This window comes from Colobus angolensis, unplaced genomic scaffold (assembly GCF_000951035.1).
Source record: "Colobus angolensis palliatus isolate OR3802 unplaced genomic scaffold, Cang.pa_1.0 Scaffold24, whole genome shotgun sequence".
Taxonomy (NCBI): domain Eukaryota; kingdom Metazoa; phylum Chordata; class Mammalia; order Primates; family Cercopithecidae; genus Colobus; species Colobus angolensis.
This window is the reverse complement of record NW_012115599.1, coordinates 10,537,507-10,551,535: the sequence shown is the minus strand read 5'-3', so window position 1 is coordinate 10,551,535 and position 14,029 is coordinate 10,537,507. Positions and strand designations below refer to the sequence as shown.

At 55.0% G+C, this 14,029-nt stretch overlaps 1 protein-coding gene across 2 annotated transcripts in view; it reads right to left on the bottom strand.

Moving 5' to 3' along the window:
• Window positions 1–2,364: 2,364 nt before the first annotated feature.
• Window positions 2,365–14,029, bottom strand: part of CPNE5 (copine V) — a 98,520-nt gene continuing 86,855 nt past the window's right edge. For both annotated transcript variants that reach the window (XM_011945321.1, XM_011945320.1), the window contains 7 exons: window positions 9,798–9,844; window positions 7,975–8,156; window positions 6,977–7,104; window positions 6,640–6,742; window positions 5,851–5,908; window positions 5,275–5,348; window positions 2,365–4,067 (listed from right to left, as the gene is read on the bottom strand). In XM_011945321.1, the coding sequence (XP_011800711.1) occupies window positions 3,849–4,067; window positions 5,275–5,348; window positions 5,851–5,908; window positions 6,640–6,742; window positions 6,977–7,104; window positions 7,975–8,156; window positions 9,798–9,844 (811 nt within the window). In that variant the 3' untranslated portion in view covers window positions 2,365–3,848. The remainder of the gene's footprint in view (window positions 4,068–5,274; window positions 5,349–5,850; window positions 5,909–6,639; window positions 6,743–6,976; window positions 7,105–7,974; window positions 8,157–9,797; window positions 9,845–14,029) is intronic.

Sequence of the window (14,029 nt, the reverse complement as noted above, 5' to 3'; positions counted from 1 at the left end):
AAGTGCTTAGAAAGACGCTTAGAAAGTGCATATGTGTGCTGGTCATTGCTACTATTACTATTTTATTTGTATTAATTCAGGGGCATTTGAGGTGAGTGGACAAGAGGAAGACAGAGGGGCTTCCAAAGGCAGAGAAGTGGGTGGAGAATGATCTGGGGGGTAACAGCCTATGGTCCTTAATCCTGAAGGCCAGGAGATTAAGTAGGGGGAGCAGAGGACCAGCCACAGCCTGGGCGGTGAGCTCAGAGGCAGGACACCCTTTCTTCTCTCTGCCCACCCCTCCAGCTCTGTTCCACACACCCCTCAGTCCAACGGGGGACAAAAATCCAGTCAACCATGCAGCCATGAGTCTGGGACTGTGAATGTCTGAAGCCCTCCTTTCTTCCCTGTGGCTTCTCTTCCTGAAGCACCTGGGGCAGGGATCCCTTTCAGAGCCCTTTTCTTCTCTCCAGAGCCCAATTTGAGGTCCCCATCTTTCCCACCCTCGGTGCCCTCCCTCTGGCCTGCTCAGGGCAGGCCTCAGTCTTCTGTGTTGGCCTGGAAACCTGGGAGATTGTCTCTGCTGAAATTCCCAAGACAGCATGTTCTGCTTGGTGACGGTGTTACCAGCGAAACACACACACACACACACACACACACACACACTGACTCTGTGATACAAAGCTTGAGAAACGTTGGGTTGAACCAGATCAAACTGGTCCCTTTGCTGTAGGACTTAACAGAGCCTTGAATACCCAAAAGGCCACTGAGACTCTCGAGAGGGAAGCACAGCAGGCAGGTTCCCAAGCTCCACGCCAGGGAGCCAGTGTTCTGTGGACCACACCTTGGGAAAGAATCCACGAGATGCTATGGTGTCGGGCACAGCAAAGATGCTCTTGGCATCCCGTCCCGCCCCCAGTAGTGGCTCTGCGCCTCAGTCCCTCTGCCAGGCAAGCACCCTCTCCTGACACTTTCCCATGGCCCCTGTGGTGAGGTGACATGAGCTGCTGGTTATGGGAACTTCCCTCCTTCCAAGCTGTGACCCCACCCCGTTCCCACTCAAAGCGTATCAGAATCTAAGTCACAGGGGCATGTAATTATAGGGACAACCGTGAATCAGCACCCATTTACTATAAAATCATAAGAAGTAAACAAGTCCCAAACTTTGGTATAATTAGTTCCAAATTTCTTGTGATGTTCAGGGTGGGAATGGCTGCCTGGAGGGCTAATCTGGGAACAGACTTGCCCAGAGAAGGGAAAAATCCCCTTTTGCTATGATCCCTGGTCCCTCATGGCCACAGGAATTTACATGTGAAGAGGAACAAGAGGAAAACAGTGTTTCTTGGGCACCTAAAATGCAGTGGGTCCTGGGTGCATGTCATGTATGTCACGTGCAACCTCATGTACTCGTCACTCTGGCCACACGATGACCCTACAAGGGCGGGAGTGGTGGTGATGACCCCATCGCACAGGGGACGCCAGACTCCTCATGGCACAGGGACTCTGGTGCCCACAGATTACCCAGCCCCTGATGTCTTGGCATCAGTATGCCATGGTTGTAGGATTTCCTCGCTCACTGCCCGAGAGCAGGGCACCCCTGAGGGTGCAATTCTGTGTGTGCATCTCCAGCGTGGTCTCCGATGCCTGAGTGGGGCCTGGCACTCATGTTTGGTAAATACTTGTTGAGAGATGAGTGAATGAGTGATCAAATGCAATAAAGCAATCCATTTATTTTAGAGGAAATTCTGATGATGTTACTCACTTCTCTCACCTCCTCAATGGCTTCCCATTTCACTCAGTAAATGCCAAAGGCCTCATCGTGGTCTACACAGCCCACTCATTCTGGCTTCTTCATCTCTCCAACCCCATCTCTAGCACTTTCCCTTCCTGCACTCAGCTCCAGCCACACCGGCCTCGCTCTCCTGCAAACGCACCAAGGATGCTCCTACCACAGGGCCTTTGCACCTGCTGGTCCCTCTCCTTAGAGCCCCTTTCCCCCAGATATCAGCGTGGCTCCCTGTCTCACTTCCTGGGGGTTCACCTCAACCATGACCTCCTCTGAGAGGCCCTTCCAACCACCTCATGGAACACATCACCCTCCTTCTCCATCATGTGTCTTTAGAACTCTTGCTACCACCTGAAATGATGTTACTAGCCTATTTGTTGATGTGTTTGCTGTGTCTCTCCCATACTACCTGTGTGTGTGTTGTAAGCTCTGTGCGGGGACAGGGCCTGTGCTTTGTTCATGGCTGCATCCTCAATGCCTAGCACAGAGCGTGGCACGTGGCCTTTGCTTGTAAATCCTACTGAACCCACAGAGGAGAACGTGGACCCTGTCAAACAGCAATGTCAGTGCTATTTTTCAGAGAAGAAAGCAAAACATCATGCTTTACTAAAAGAACCAAATTTACTTCAGTTTAAGGCAAATTCCACACAGAGACTGTCTCAGAGACGGGCACAGAACCAGACACCGTAGAAACACCACCACCATGCATGATGGGGAAGCAGAGGCAGGCAGAAGACGGGGGCCTGGCCTGCACCAGGCACGGAGAGGTCAGTGGGCTGAGGAGCTCCATGCGGCAACAGGGACTGGCATGCATGACCTGCTCCCCGAGTGGGCAAAGGCGGCTGGGTGGGCCCAGGAGGGAGATCCCCTTCTTCCCCACCTTTCCCACAGCAGCGGCAGGCGCTCAGGCTCAGATGCCAGAGCCCAAGGCTGAAGGACTAGGGGTGTTTGGGGTGATGGGATGGAACAGGGTGACACAAAAGCCCAGGCGGCCTCGGGTAGGGTCACATCTGTTAGGAGTAGGATGTGGGGGAGCTGGGCGTGGGATGAATGACCCTCAGGATGTCAGATCTAAAGGAAAACCTGGGGCCATCTGGTCAACCCTCTTGTCATACAGACATGGAAATTGAGGCCCAAAAGGTAGAAGGGCCTTGCTTGGGTTCCCACATTAGGCAGTGGGGGGAGGCAGGGCTCAAACCCAGGGCTCCTGTCTCCTAGCCTCGTGGGATACAGGGCAAAGAGCAGGGGCAGTGTGGGAGCATGGGGCTGAGCCACTCCTTACTCAGGCCTCCAGGTGGGCAGAGGCATGGGCACCGAGGGCCCTGGGAAGCCTCTGGAGGGAGGAGGGGATTCCTGAAGCCAGGAGTCAACCGTGGAAGTGCCTGTGGGCCCACACCAGGGAGAGTCCTCCACAGGCTGTGTGTCTAGAACTTGCATCATACTGAGCTCAAGAGGCACCAGAAAGGGCCCTGTGCTGAGCAGCCTCCGCTTCAGGCCCATCACATGGCTGACGGTCCATGATTACAGCACCCTGTGGGTCCCCAGGGCTCCCAATGCATCCAGTGTCCCTGGGAGGGGGCACATGTTCAGGCCTTCCTGCAAACCCATCAGCTTCATGGGGTTCACTGGAAATTGGGCACGGGATAGACCACAGGGCGGGGGTCAGTGACAGCAGACACCATGGGTGGATGGAACGGAGATGGGGGGCTGGAGGAGGCCGAGCCCAGGCTTCAGGGTGACAGGGAAGCAAATAGGATTGCCGGGGGCGGGCGACAGGGACCCCAATCACCCCTATTGTTTACACCTTCCTGACTGGGCTAGAGCCAGGTACTGGTGAAGAAGAGAAGGGTGAGGTCCCTGTGTACCCCGCTGTCACCTGTGCGCCCCTAACTCCCTGGGTCTGGGCAATAAGTGAGGCTAAGAAATTGAGGAGGGGGTCTTCAGAAGTCCCACCCCTTGGCAGCCTCCCAGGCACACAGATGTCCCAAAGGCCGGGCAGGCCAACTTCGGGGAGTCTGGGGCCGCGGCCTCCTGTTCGCCTGGCCTCTCCCAGGCCCCAGCCACCTGCCTGCTGAGACCAGGTTCAGATGTGTGTGTGCAGGGGGGACGCAGGGGGCGTGCGGGCTGGGGACTGCGAGGGCGAGTGGGTTGGTGCTGCGGGTGGGGGACGTGGGCGAATGCCCTGTGCCTTCATGTAGGACACCAGTTGGTCAGGGATCTCTGCCAGCACGTCTCGGGCCAGGCGGGCCATGCTCAGCACGTGGTTGCCTGTGCGGTCCACGTAGTCCCGGAAGGGTACAAACTGGCAAACGGGAGGGCAGGGTCAGGCAGTGCCTCCTGTGGGACCCTGGTCCCCAGAATCTCCAGGCCTGGGGTTGCATCCCCACGCCCCTCCCAGCCTCTGCTCACTTAACTCAATCTCCCCATCTTTGTGAATTACCTGAGGGAGTGTATCCCCCAACTCCCTGGGTTTGGGCAGTAAGTAACTATAGTCATAGTCACTATTCTTTCATTCACTCGACAAATACTGAGCCCTATTCCACACCAAGACACACCATGGAACAAGATTTCTCCACCTCGGCACTAAGCACAGCACTCAGTAGGTGCTTCCGAAATGCCAACTGAATCTCCCTGACTTCTGGGGCATGTGCCCTCCTGGGTCTCCCCCGACCTGTCCAGCAGAGCCCTCTCTCTCTCTGTGGCCTCTCTTCATTCCTTTTCTCTCTGGGGCTAATCTGGTCAACGCCTAATGCCAGGCCCATCTGGCTTCTTCCCAGAGGGTGCCCTCCATCCTGAGCGCCTCCTCCGGTTCACTCCTGCCTCCAGGCCTTGGCATGGGCTGGTCCCACCTCCCAGGTTGTCCTTGCTCTGGTTTCTAGCCCCCTGTGTTTGGTCTCCACCCCTGGGATACTGGGCCCCAATTTTTAAGACAAGGGGGTATGGAGGATGTCAGCTTTGTCTTCTGCATCTTCTAAGCACTAGGGCCTCCTCTGCAGGGGATGAGTGGGGGAAGTGCTTGCGGAGGGTGCATTCTTCCGCCTGACTGCATGGAAATTCCCTGAGGACAAAGATCTTTCTGCTCATTATATTTGCATCCTTCATGGAGATGCTTACATTGATTCAGTTAACCAAGCAATGCCCATTCTTGGAGAAGGCTGCAGCAACGCTAAAGACACTGCCTCGGCCTTCAAGGGGCAGGAAAAAAACAGAACGAGGCTGACCACAGAGGCCTGAGGGCTGAGGAAGGGCTGGCAGAGGGTTCTGGCCTCTGGCTGGGCACCCACAATGTTCGGAGTGTGTCCCAGGTGTGACAGAGAGGGGCCCAGCCCAGAGCACGGCATGGCTGAGGAATGACTCCTACTCCCTTAGGTGACGACTGGGGCACTTTGGGGCTCTCGGTGCCTCCCTCCCAGGCCCTTCCCCAGGGAAGCCCCCAAAGGGGGTGTGAGGTCCACCTGGCTAGAGGGGCTCTTGAATTTCCCGTGGGACAGGCAAAGTCTGGGCTTCACCTGGACAATGTCGCGTTCAGCCAGCTTCCCCCGGGAGGAGATCCGCACGTCGTCACCATCCAGCTCCACCATGGCTGTGAGGGGAGCAGCGTCATGGGGGGGTGAGATTAATGGTGGACCCCTGGGCCTGGCAGGAGAGCAGACTTGTCCTTCCATCCCAGGCCAATCTGGGGCTGAGACCATTGGCCCATGCCCCGTGTTAGAGATGAGGAAACTGAGGCCGGGGCCAGGAGGAGCCCGATCAGGTGAGCCTCTGACTTCGAGCCCAGTGCTTTGGCTCCCCACCCTCCCCAGACTCCCAGGGCTGGAGGAGAAAGAAGTGACTTGGGGCCTCCTCCCCACAGCCTTGGGATGTGGGTGTGGGCGCATACCCAGATCTGACACACCCCTCCCTGCGCAAACAAACGCACCCCACACCCTGCACACTCACCCAGACACACACGCCCAGGCGGGAGCTCTTACTCTTTTGGGAGGGATCATTCCCAGGGGCCCGCAGCCTCTGAGGAAACGTCTGGGGTGGGGGCAGGGGTACGTGGCTAGGGAAGGAAAGGAGGGGAGGGCAGCAGCTGGACTCACCGTCGAACTCTGCCTGGCCCACGCCGACGATAATGATGGACATGGGGAGCTTGGCAGCCTGGGAGACAGCATAGGGGGCAGGGGAAGGTTGGACCCAATTGGGACCCGGTTAAAAGGAAGGAGAAATCAGGGGCAGGGACAGGAAAGGGTGGGCAGAAAAGAAATGGGAGAGTGAACATGGAGAGACAGAGGAGCACAGAAAAGGGGGTACGGGGGTAGGGAGAGGGAGGGCACTCAGATAAAAAGCAAGGGAAACCAAACCGTGGCCCGGAGGAGAGACGGAGGGTGGTGGGGGGAATGGGTCATAGGTCTGCTTTGGCGAGTCACCCCTATCCCTTCTTACAGGGAGACCACTGGCTCAGAGAGCCGTGTTCCTGGGCTTCCCCAACCCTGAGCCTCCCCTCCCACTCCCTTGACCTGGCCAGGTCGGCCTGGGGAAGGGGCAAGCAGTCCTAGAGATGGGTTAATGAGGGAGCCATCGGGGTCTGGAGGGAGTAGACAACCCACTGTGACTAAGAGGTGGGAACAGCGCTCACCAGCCAGATCTCTCATGATCCGGGCACCCCTTCCACTCCCCAGAATCCACTATCCAGCACCGGACTCTGCAGCCAGAGGCCAGGAGGTGGACGAGGGCAGTGGGGCCCAGTGAGGGAGGGAAAGGAGAAGCCCCGCCCAAGTCACCTCCAAGCATTTCCCTAAAGTCAAGGAGGTAGGCACACCCCCAAGGTTCCCCTAAGGGGGAGGAAGACACCCCTCAAACCACCTCCCCACCGCACACTCCTTGCTTACGTTGACAATGGCCTCCTTGGTCTGCGCCATGTCCGAGATGACCCCGTCCGTGATGATGAGCAGCACCGAGTACTGGGAGCCGTCCTGCACGGCCGCTGCGTTCCTGGTGGGGCAGGCAGGGACTGAGGTCGGTCTGCTGGGCCTCTGGGCATGTTCCCCGCTAAACAAGGACCCTGAACACTTTGGAGGGTGGCAGCTCTTGGGGGAATCTCTTCAGGGTCAGGGCTCCCTGAAAGGCAAGTGTGTGGGAAGAGACATCCCCTCCCACCACCCAGAGGCAGCCAGTGTGGAAACGGAGGCCTTGTGAGTGCCCGGAGGCGGTGGCCGTGGCACTCACCTGGCCACGTGGGTGACCACGGGGGCGAAGTTGGTGGGGCCGTAGAGCTGCACCGTGCGCAGGCTGCGGTGGTAGGCCTCCAGGATGCCGTCGATGCCGCAGCACGAGGGATTCTCCTGGTTGCCATTCTGGGGGACAGAGGGCGGGGAGGCTGAGCCCAGGAAGAAAGGACGGGGGTGTGCAATGTATGGGAACAGAGCCCAGGTGGGGAGGCCAGCAGGCCTGGGCTCCCCCAGCTCTTCTCTGGTGTGGGATGGTGGGGCAGGGGAGGGAGCTCCCAGGGCCCATCTTGAAGCAACACATGCTTCAGGTGAGCTGGGTCCAAACCTGCTCCTTACCCAGATCCCTGTACCTGTTCAGAGACGCCCCAAGATCCCTGGCTGCTTTCCTCAGGGAACCTTGGGTAAACCCACTCTGCCCAAGTGGGTCTGAGCAACTCAGGAAGGACCTGTGGCTTATCTGTCCACATGCATACTGGGCCCAGCACAGCGCTCTGCACCCTCAGGCATGGGAGGGACGTCTGCTGTGCCTGAGTGTCCCCAGCTCATGGGAGCCAGGGAAAGGGGTGGCCTGTGCAATCATCTCCACAGGGCCCAGGCCACCCAGATGCTGCTGCGCTCCACGTCACCCTGGGGATCCACCTCATCCCATCTCAGCACCGACTCAGGGATACCCAACCCACACCGCCTTGTCCGCTCTGCTGGGGCCCTGGGGGATGGGTCAGCCACAGCTCGCCTCCACCTCCACCTGCGTCTTGTCAGGAACAAGGAGGCCAGAGCCAGCTGTGGGCAGGCAGCTTCAGATGTGGAGGGGCAGCCTCTGTGATCAGGGAAGGGGGTGGGTTTCTGGAGCCCCCCCCCCACAGCAGGCAGTCTACCCCCACTGAGGCTGAGCCTTAAGTCCCTGGGCTCAGAGGAAGGGAAATGTCCCCCCACCCCCAGCTTGTCACCACACCCCCAGCCTGGTCAGTCCTCTCTCCCACCAGCGGGACCTCCTACCAGCGGGAACTCGTGGGACACCCTGCCATCGGGGGGCAGCTTGGCCCCGAAGCCCAGGGCAGGGAACATCTTGTCGCTGTCGTAGTGCTGGATGATCTCTCCGACGGCGGTCAGCGCCAGCGCGTAGGCGTTCAGCTGGTAGGGACTCATGTAGTGCAGGGATGTGGACTGTGAGGGGTTCCCTGCAATACAGGACATGGGAAACTTTGACCATCTGGACCCACCAAGTCACCCTGTGTTCAGAATGAAGAAGGGAGTGTCCAAGGGCACCCCTAACTTTTATTAATCCTTGACTCCTCTCTTTCTCTCGTATCCTATATTAAATCCTTCAGCAAAACAGATCCAGAATCCCTCCTCATTCTCTCCTCCTCCCCATACCACCACCCTCTTGCTTATAGGATGCAGCAGTTTCCTAACTGATCTCCCCGCTTCCTTCTGCCCTTATGCCTCCAGCCCATACCCAGCACGGCAGTGACTGAGCCTATCCGCCTCAGAGAGATCATGCCTCTCCTCTGCCCAAAATGCTCAACGCTTCCATCTCCTGCAAAATGAAACCCAAAGTCCTCACGAGAACCCGCAAGGCACATATGAGCTGGCCTCCAGGTCATCTCCTACCCTCCTCCCTGTCACTCACCAGTCCCAGCCTCACCAGCCCCTCGCCATTCCCACCTCAGAACCTTGGCGATGGCTGTTCCCTCTACCTGGGACACTTTTCCCCAGATGTCCACATGGCCTGCTCCTTGGCCTCTTCAGGTCTCTGCTCAAGTGTCACCTCCTCAGTGTGATCTTTTCCAAGCAGCCTATTAAAAATTACAGCCTCCCCCAACCCTTCCTATCCTTCTTCCTGGCTTGATTTCCCCCCCCCAGAGCCCTCTTCACTACTAATATAGTCTATATTTAACTTATTTGTTCATTGATGGGAGGGAGTACAGCGCAGATTGCCAAGATACCAATCCTGTCTACCTCCTACTAGCTATGCGATCTTGGGTAAGTTCCTCAACCTTAGCCTTAGTCTCTTCGCCTGTAAAATCACAGCAATAATAGTTCCTACTTCACAGGATTGATGTGAGTATTAAACAGGTGCTATCAATATTATGATAACTATCCTCAGTGTTATTATTACTAAAGCCCCTCCCGGCTCTGATTGCCCAGTGCTCTATGATGCTGGGACCTACAGCTATAAGAGGGGCTCCTGACACCTGTTGAGGGCAAGACCTGGGCATTTTTGATTGGCATAAAAATGAGCACTGAGCACCCCTAATAGAGTCCAGAGCCCAAGGAAGGTTGTGATGTTTCTAATCATGTAAAGTTTGGCACTGTGATTGCTCCTAGTGACCCAGCCACAGGCTGACACTGGAGAAATTGGGAGGAGGGAAGGAAGCCAGGGCAGCCCCAGCCAGGTAAAGGCCGGGGTCCCTGGGCTGGATCCTGCCTCCCTGAACATCACAGAGCTCAGTCTTGGCTGTGGTTCTCCACTCCAGCCTGTGGGTTGGACTGCACAGAGGAGCTGGGATTTGATCCCGGGGAAAACATCTCCAGGGCTCTCCATAGGCCCAGAGTACACACGATCCCATTCCCCCAGGGGACTGGGTGTTCCTCAAGGACAAGGCTGTGGTTCAGAGCCCAGATTTATGTCAGTGGTCCAACCTGGGGATACCTCTGCCATCTTGGTTGTATCTTTGGTCCTCCAGACCTAGGTACCTCCTCTTTGGTGAGGAAGAGGCCAGAGAGTATGAGGATCGTGGTCCCAGCCAGGGCCAGACACTGCAGCCCTTAAAAGTTCTCTCTTCCCACCCTGCTCTTCTGTCCATCCCCCAACTCACCATTGGAGGCAGTGAAATCAATGGCCACAGTGAAGTTGATCTGGGTCCTAGAAGAGGGAGAACAGCAGGGGAGTCACCTGGAGGGAGGCAGGGCTGTAGGAGGGGGACAGTGCTAGACACTGGCTACCACCCTGGCTCTGCTGCTTGCCAGGTATGTGGCCTTGGTGAAGTCACTCATCTCTTTCTAGTTCTGGAGTGCTGAGATAGTAATGCCAGCTATGCCCCCCTAAAAGGGTTAATGAGCATCAGAAGAGTTAGGCAGCACGAAAGCTCTTTGAAGATGATTGTGTTCTGTGTGGGCATGCGGCTGTGATCACTTATTTCCTCCACAAACCCTGCCCCCTGGGCCCACCTGAGTGGGCTGGGTGAGGTTGGGTCTCATTGGGTTGCCGGCTCAAATTTGGAGTGAGATTCGGGACAAAAACTCATTTGACAAAAAAGAGATTCAAATAGACATTATGCATCTCCTAGAGAAAGTATAGAATACCACCCATGAAGTTATCTTACCAAAAAATTGAACCTGATTCTGATCGAGGCTCCAGAGCTGTCTAGGCAGTTACAGGAAATACAGAGGACAGAGGAACACATTAAATGACACCACAGGAGATGCAGCCAGCAAAATCCAGTCCTTGGGAAACTCTGTAGAAGCACTACCAGAGTCAGCAGCAGCACCGTCTCCTGGGAATATGCTGGGCCTCTCAGACTCCATGTAGCTCTCCTCAATCTTTTTTTTGAAAAGAGGTCTTGCTGTGTCACCCAGGCTGAAACGCAGTGGCATGATCACAGCTCACTTCAGCCTCAACCTCCTGGACTCAAGCAGTTTTCCCACCTCAGCCTCCTGAGTAGCTGGGACCACAGGCACACACCGCCACACCTGGCTAACTTTTTTTTTCTTTTTGTAGACATGGGGTGTCATTATATTGGCCAGCCTGGTCTTGAACTCCTGGGCAAAAGCAATCCTCCTGCCTCAGCCTCCCAAAGTGCTGCGATTACAGGTGTGAGCCACCACATCTGGCTGAATATTAGATTCCCTTGGTGGGGTACAGGAATCTGTGTTAGCAAGCCATTCAGGTGCTTGGGGGGAATAAATGAAAAGACAATTAAGAGACCAACCTACCAATCACAGCCTATGGTTCTTGTCTGGATTTCTGACTGAAACAAACCAATTTTAAAACTATAAGATAATTGGGGAGATATAAACACTCCCTAGATATTTAGTATTAAGGAATTATTAATTTTTTAGGTGTGGTTATGGTATTGTGGTTATGTTTTATAAAGAGAGAGTCCTTCTGTTTTAGAGAGACATCCTAAAGCATTTGGGGATAAAATATGATGGCTGGAATTTACTTCAAATTGGATATTAGGAGGCTGAGGTGGGAGGATCAAGTGAGACTAGGAGTTCAAGGCCAGCCTGAGCAACATAGTGAGACCTCAAAAAAAAAAAAAAACCCACTAAAATAAAAAAGAATAATAACTGAATGAAGGGCAGAGTGCACAAAACAAGACTGGCTGTGATGTGGTAATGGCTGAAGCTGGGTGAAGGGTACTTGGGGGTTGATTATACCTTTTCTCCACATTTTCATGTGTTTGACATTTTCTCTGATAAAAAGTTAGGTTTTGAGGATTTAGATTCAGGGTTGAGACTTTCTGAGGGCTTGGCTGTTCCAGGTTCTGTGCCAGGTCCAAACAGAACAAAGCTGACAAACACAAGTCCCTGATGAAGTCTAGTCTTATGGTTCTCACACAGCAGTGAGCATAGAATCACCAGGGACGCTTGCTTAAGAAGATTTCAGGGCTCCACCCCAGAAATGCCAATTGAGTTGGTCTGGAGTGGCGCCCAGAATCTGCCTCCTGAACAAACGTCCACTGCCTTCATCCGGGGATTACGAGGACAAGAGGCTGGGATCACATTGGGGGAAACTCCGTTCTAGTAATTCTGTCGGGATGATGGATGATGTAAGATCAGGTAGGCCTCACCTCACTTGCATTTAGCAGAAGGTGCCTATCAGAAACCACAGCTCTATCAACAGAAGGTCCCTATCAGAAACCACGTGATACAGCTGAGCTGCTGCTCATGGAACCCTAACCCCCAGGTAAATGTCAAGGACATGGTTAGCAGGAGACCCAAGCCAGGGTCTGCTGGCCACAGTCATCCCCACCCTCTTTACCCTCTTCTGTTGGCTGGGGGCAGAGCATCCAGAGGATTCCAGGCAGTAGGAGAGAAGGAGCCACAAGTTAGCAAGAGCCTGGGTTCCTGAATGACTGCATGGATCATCTCTCCCCACCCAACCCTGCCATCCCACAGATGAAAACAGACCTTTATTCGTATGAAGGCTTGAGATTAGAGAATTATGTGTTACAGCAGTTGACCTGCCATACTCATCTGCTGTTCGTTGTCACCTTTCAGTGTGGAATATAGAACACATGCCTTTGTTAGAGGTAGGGAGACATTTGGAGGTCAAAGTCCTGCTCCCAGGGCCACTCTTGGGAGGATGATTCTGGGCTGTGGGACTATACTGGAAGGACACTGTTGGACTGGCTCTTCCAAATACAGGGTGAGGGGAAAGGCAGGCCTTACTTTAACTAGTCCTCCCCTGCTCTGGGTTCTGAAAAGCCTCAGGAAACGAAGCAATTGGAAAGCAGATACTCTTGTGGGAAAATTACTCACAGCAGCCTAGTCTCTCCTGCCTAAGAGTAGAACACAGGGTGTTGAGCAACCAGCTCCTCCTCTGACAGTGAGGCCAGGGTACCCATACCCTTCCTCCTGGGTCCAGGTGGCAGGTGAGGGAGGCCAGGGAGGAGAGGATCCCTAGACATCAGCTTCCTGCCCAGGCATGCATGCCAGGCTCTCAGTCCCTGCAGCCAGCTCCCTCACTGAGGTTTTCCAGAGAGTTTAAAGAGAAGGCTAGCTCTAGGGCTACAACCTGCCCGGTATGGGTGGCACCAGCTTAGCTCAGCCTCTGGGGCTCCTTTTCGATGAAACCTCACAGTATCCAGCCCTTTAACTCATCAGCCTCCATCTTCATCCCACCCCACCTGCTAACTGCGAGTCAGGCAGCCAAGACTGATTCATTACTACAGAATGAAAGGCAGCATGTTATGAGAGAAGGAACCCTGCCACCATCTAGGCGTGTGGCTTCAGGCAAGCTCTGTAAAATGGGGATAACTGTCCTGATCCTGCCCACTGTGTTCTGTAAGTTGGGAGTACTACGCAAATGAGAAAAATAAACAGGATGGGCTCACGCCTGTACTCCCAGCACTTTGGGAGGCCAAGACAGGCGGATCACCTGAGGTCAGGAGTTTGAGACCAGCTTGACCAACATGGTGAAAGCCCATCTCTACTAAAAATACAAAAATTAGCCAGGGGTGATGGCGCATGCCTATAGCCCCAGTTACTCTACTTGGGAGGCTGAGGCAGGAGAATCTCTTGATCCAGGAAGGCAGAGGTTGCAGTGAGCCAAGATTGTGCCACTGCACTCCAGTCTGGGTGACAGAGCAAGACTCTGTCTCAAAATAAAATTAAATAAAATAAACATAAATAAAAACAAACAGGATGAGGGGTGTTTGAGAGTTGCCAGGTGCTATGGACTGTAAGGGGTGACTGCTTAATGGGATTCAGAGGGAAGCAATTTTGATGGGGGAAGAGTACAAAGGCAGGGTCTGGAGTCAGCCCAGAGGAGGGGCAGGTAAGAGCAGAGGAGCCCCTGAGTGACTGGAGGCAGGGTGTGTGCTCAGTGGGTAGGAGGAGAGCTTGCAGCCTTGAGACTACAAGCTCAAGGCAGCAGGGAGTGTTGTCATGGGAAAGTGAGTGTGGCTTCCCAGGACCTGACTTCTCCCTCTGCCCTGGAGAACCAGGCAGCCAAGGGCCCGCTTGGCTGGGATGAGCCTTTGGCAGCTGCTTCTGCCTGTCTCCTTTCCAGACAGGTGCAGTCACTCACCTGCAGGCTCTTGGCTGCCCAGGCCCTGACCTGGCACCTGTCCTGGCAGGGAGCACGCTGGGTAGGCTCTATCCTTAGAGCCAGGCTCTTTCCATGAGCTGCTGGTTGGAGCCTCCTGGCTCCTCCATCTGTCTGGGCCTAGACACTGTCCCTGGTTCCCTGGTGGTTCTTTCTGCTCCTTTTTTTTTTTTTTTTTTGAGACAGAGTCTCGCTGTCACCCAGGCTGGAGTACAGTGGCCGGATCTCAGCTCACTGCAAGCTCCGCCTCCCGGGTTCACGCCATTCTCCTGCCTC